The sequence below is a fragment of the Athene cunicularia genome (assembly GCF_003259725.1).
Source record: "Athene cunicularia isolate RWA chromosome 27 unlocalized genomic scaffold, athCun1 chr27_part1, whole genome shotgun sequence".
In the NCBI taxonomy this organism is placed as follows: domain Eukaryota; kingdom Metazoa; phylum Chordata; class Aves; order Strigiformes; family Strigidae; genus Athene; species Athene cunicularia.
Window position 1 is genome coordinate 829,793 of NW_020799138.1, and position 3,947 is coordinate 833,739.

A 3,947-nucleotide genomic window follows, 5' to 3' on the forward strand; every position below is an offset into this window, starting at 1 on the left:
CCCCCCCCCCCCAACTGCTCTGCTCAAGGAGCAAGGTTACTTAAGTAAGAAGGTAACAGAAAAAGGAATTGCCCAACTGCAATCTAGATAGACCTACAGAGCATAACAGCGGAGAGGAGTGAGGCATCCCTCGTGGTCTGCTCTCTTCCAGATTGTCTGCGCAACCATTGATAATAACAAGATCATTCTGGACATCGATAACAGCAGGATGGCTGCCGACGACTTCCGAGTGAAGTGAGTGCCCCTCTCTGCAGACCAGCCCCATTGCCTCCTCCCTGCTCCTTTTCATCCTGCCTGGGGAGTCTCGGTGCTCTAATTACAGAGACTTCGGGCAAGTCTCACTGCAACACCGCGTTAGGACAGGATGGAGAGATGAAAGGCATTTTGCTCGTGGTCACCAGCCCTCCCTTAATTAGTATTCTCGGGTAAAACGTTTGGCAACAGTGTTTGTTGGCGAGGGCTGGGGACCGCCCTCAGCGGTGTGGTTGGTACATTTCCATCACGGACCGGTGCAGGCTGGGATCAGCACAACAGAAACGCGGCTGAATAAGTGAAATCAAACATACAGAGATCAAGAGCTGGAAAGAAGTAGAGGAGGGAGAAAAAGCTTTCACACAACAGGCATGAAGCGCCGGGCAGGAACGCCACGCGCGGTGCATTCAGCTTAGCCAGCAAAGTACAGCTTAGAGCATGGGGGGGGGAGAGATCTTGGCGTAAACCAAGCTCGTGAGAGAGGTTACCCCTCTGAGTTTCTGCTTCTTGCCCAAACCAGGTACGAGACGGAGCTGGCCCTGCGCCAGAGCGTGGAGGCTGACATTAACGGCTTACGCCAGGTCCTGGATCAGCTGACGCTCTGCAGGTCTGACCTGGAGGCCCAGCTGGAGTCGCTGCGGGAGGAGCTCTGCTGCCTGAAGAAGAACCACGAGGAGGTGGGTCCTGCCCTCGCCCGCAGCGCCACGGCCCTGACATAAAACTTTGCCTACACAAATGTGCTCTAAATTTAAAAGCAAAGATCAACCACTTTCACGCCCCAGCGTTCCCATCCGGCAGGTCTGGGGCTGAGATCCATCTGCCTCATGGGTGGTGCTGGAGCTCCGGCAGCAGAGGCGGCTGCGGCTCTCGGGGTTTCGCTGGAGCTGGGAGAGCCTCAGGGGGGTGAAAGTTGCTGCTGACTCCAGTGGCTGAGAAAAGAAATTACCCAACAGATTTCTTGGGGAAAACACTTGCGCCATCTCCCAGCGCCTCTGCAGCCGTAGCTGGGAGGCTCCTCTCGCAGGGAGCGCTGCTCTTGGCCACCACGCGCTGCTCTCTGTTGTCTTTCAAAAGCCAGTGTGAGTCTGATCCGGGTTCTATTTCCAGGAAATGAACTGCCTGAGAAAACAATCAACTGGAGACGTCAGCGTGGAGGTTAATGCCTGCCCTGGACCAGATCTCAGGCAAATCTTGGAGGATTTGAGATGCCAGTATGAAACACTGATAGCGCGCAACCGCAAGGAAGTCGAGGATTGGTACGAGTGCAAGGTGAGCGACACACGCTGCTGCGGAATGCACCGACAGCACGCTGTGGGGCACGGGAGTGCAGGGAGACAGTCAGCTCTTCTCCCCTGAGAGCAGAGCCCGAGAGCAGCACTCGTTGTGCCCCGTGTTCCGCAGCTGACACAGGCCAGTCCGACCAGTTGGTCACGTCCCATCTGGAGCAGCAGCATTGGCCGCAAGGCTCTGTGCTGTGTTGCTGGAACCGAGATATCCCACATTTGGATTAAAGAGACTTAATAGCCCCGAGGTGAAAGCGACTTGTAAAAAGCGTAAGCAGCTGAAGCTGGCGGTTAACGCCCAGCACGCAGAGAACTCGCCCTGCTCACTTTTCTTTTGGCTAGCTGCTCACTGCATTCGGCTTCTGTAAAAGCAAGTCCCACTCGCACAGACACTCCCTGAAGCTCTTTATTCTGGATTGGCGTTTTGCAGATTGAGGAGGTGAATCGGGAGGTTATTACAAGCGGCCAGGAGGTAGAGACGTGCAACAACCAGGTCACCGAACTGAGACGCCAATTGCAAGCCCTGGAAATCGATCTCCAGGCCCAGCTCAGCCAGGTGGGTGGTGAGTTTATTTACAGCTGGGACGCGGCTGCTGCTGCATTTCCCAGCCTGAGCAGCCAGACCCGCCAGTCCGCATGGTGGGGGTGAATAGCTCTCTCATTTTTGGATTGGGAGTAATAAATTCCAGGGTGACACTTAAATGAGTGTTGTTTCTTTGGTTCTCTTGTTTATCAGAGAAATAATTTGGAATCCTCTCTGGCTGAGACTGAGTGCCAGTACAACACCCTCCTCGGCGAGCTGCAGAACCAGATCACATGCGTGGAGCAGCAATTGGCTGAAATAAGAGCGGAAATCGAGTGCCAGAACCAGGAGTACAAGACCTTACTGGACGTCAAGTGCCGTTTGGAGCAGGAGATTCAGACCTACCGGTGCTTGTTGGAAGGAGGACAGCAGGACCTTATGTATGTAGATTCTAAATCCACTAGAGAATAACTGAAAATATCAAGGATCTGTATTAGACCGTGAATCTGACATAATCTTAATGCTTTCGCTGAGAGCAACTTTACTGTGATGAACATGCAAATCTGAACCAGACATCGCTCTTTGGGATCTGCAAAGCAGAGAAACCAAATCGTAACTGCTAGTTACAGCTCTGTAACTACTGGTATTACGTCCGCGCTCATCACAGCCTCTTTCCTAAAGTAAGATGGGTGAGAGCTGTCAAAATAAGAATTAATTGCAACACTCTGCGTTGCATTTCCATTCCAAAGGGGAGCACAAATGCAAAGCAACTCTGAAAGTGAAAAAAAGAGCACGGTGTAAAACACTCTAACCCCTGTAACAGACGTAGTTCGAGACTTTGTGTCACGTAGTCAGTCAGCAGCGTCAGGTAAAGTTTGAAAATTCACTGTTTCTCTCACCAAATTTCTCCCTCTAGTCATGGAGGAGGAATCGGAGTAGGAACGGGTGTAGGAGGAGGAGTCATTAGGACAAGCCACACCTATACCACAACTTCATCTTCCCACTGCCAGCCCCAAGTCCCGCCCTGCAAGACCGGAGATATACAAGGTAAGAGCCGTGTTTTCGCAAAAGGAAAACTTTCTCCAGTTTGTTCCTTTGTAATAAGGCCAGGAGACAACACACGCTCCTAGGACGTGTCGCTGGCATCTTCTCAGAGTTACTCTGCTACAGGTACAATCTGCTACAGGGCATCCGACTGAGTTGGCTTCACTAAGGTTTAAAGAGAGTCCTGACTCAGTAGGGAGTAGCAGAAAGCAAGTGAGAGACAAGCGGGAGCCGGAGAACTAAGAGGGAAAAGGTGGGGAAATAAAGGATAAAGAAAAAAATCTGGAAGCAGAAGTAAAGAAGAAGCCAAACGAAGCTTAAGCAAAAGAGGCTGGAAGCAGTGAAAAGCAAATCTGTGATTTCACAAGCGCATATTCCCATTCGAACACAATTATTTAGGGAATTTCTGGGGGTTCCTGGGTTGTTTGCCAACTGCTCCTCTTTAACGGTATACTCTTGAAATCAGGGCACTGTGCAGGCCCGAATTTTTTGTTATTTGAAGGATTTAATCTCTGTTCCGATCAAATAATGCTGCTCTGTCTTTTCTCCAGTGACCTGCAGGAGAATTTGTGATTAAGGAGGAACGGACCAGAAGATGACAAACAGAGAAACCCACAGACAGAACACTCGATGTTCACTGCACGCCTCTGTGCAGAGAAAGTAGAAGTAACTCAGCGATGCTTTGCCATGTCTCTGAAGGGGGCTGTTGGGGGCCACCTTCTCTGTTCTGCTCCTTCTGTTCTCTAACGCTGCAATCTCTAGAAGTCACTTGAGTTAGTCAGGATCACTAATGTACCTGCTGGTGAAAAATTTTCTCTAATAAAACTTTGCTTCTGCCTGATGCA

General features: G+C 50.9%; 1 protein-coding gene across 1 annotated transcript in view; it reads left to right on the forward strand.

Annotated features, from left to right (window-relative positions):
* The window catches only part of LOC113489059 (keratin, type I cytoskeletal 19-like), a 5,214-nt gene extending 1,267 nt beyond the window's left edge, over positions 1 to 3,947 (forward strand). The window contains exons 2-8 of the mRNA XM_026864569.1: positions 152 to 234; positions 773 to 929; positions 1,360 to 1,521; positions 1,966 to 2,091; positions 2,272 to 2,498; positions 2,975 to 3,105; positions 3,654 to 3,947. Coding sequence (XP_026720370.1) covers positions 152 to 234; positions 773 to 929; positions 1,360 to 1,521; positions 1,966 to 2,091; positions 2,272 to 2,498; positions 2,975 to 3,105; positions 3,654 to 3,679 — 912 coding nt within the window. The 3' untranslated portion in view covers positions 3,680 to 3,947. The remainder of the gene's footprint in view (positions 1 to 151; positions 235 to 772; positions 930 to 1,359; positions 1,522 to 1,965; positions 2,092 to 2,271; positions 2,499 to 2,974; positions 3,106 to 3,653) is intronic.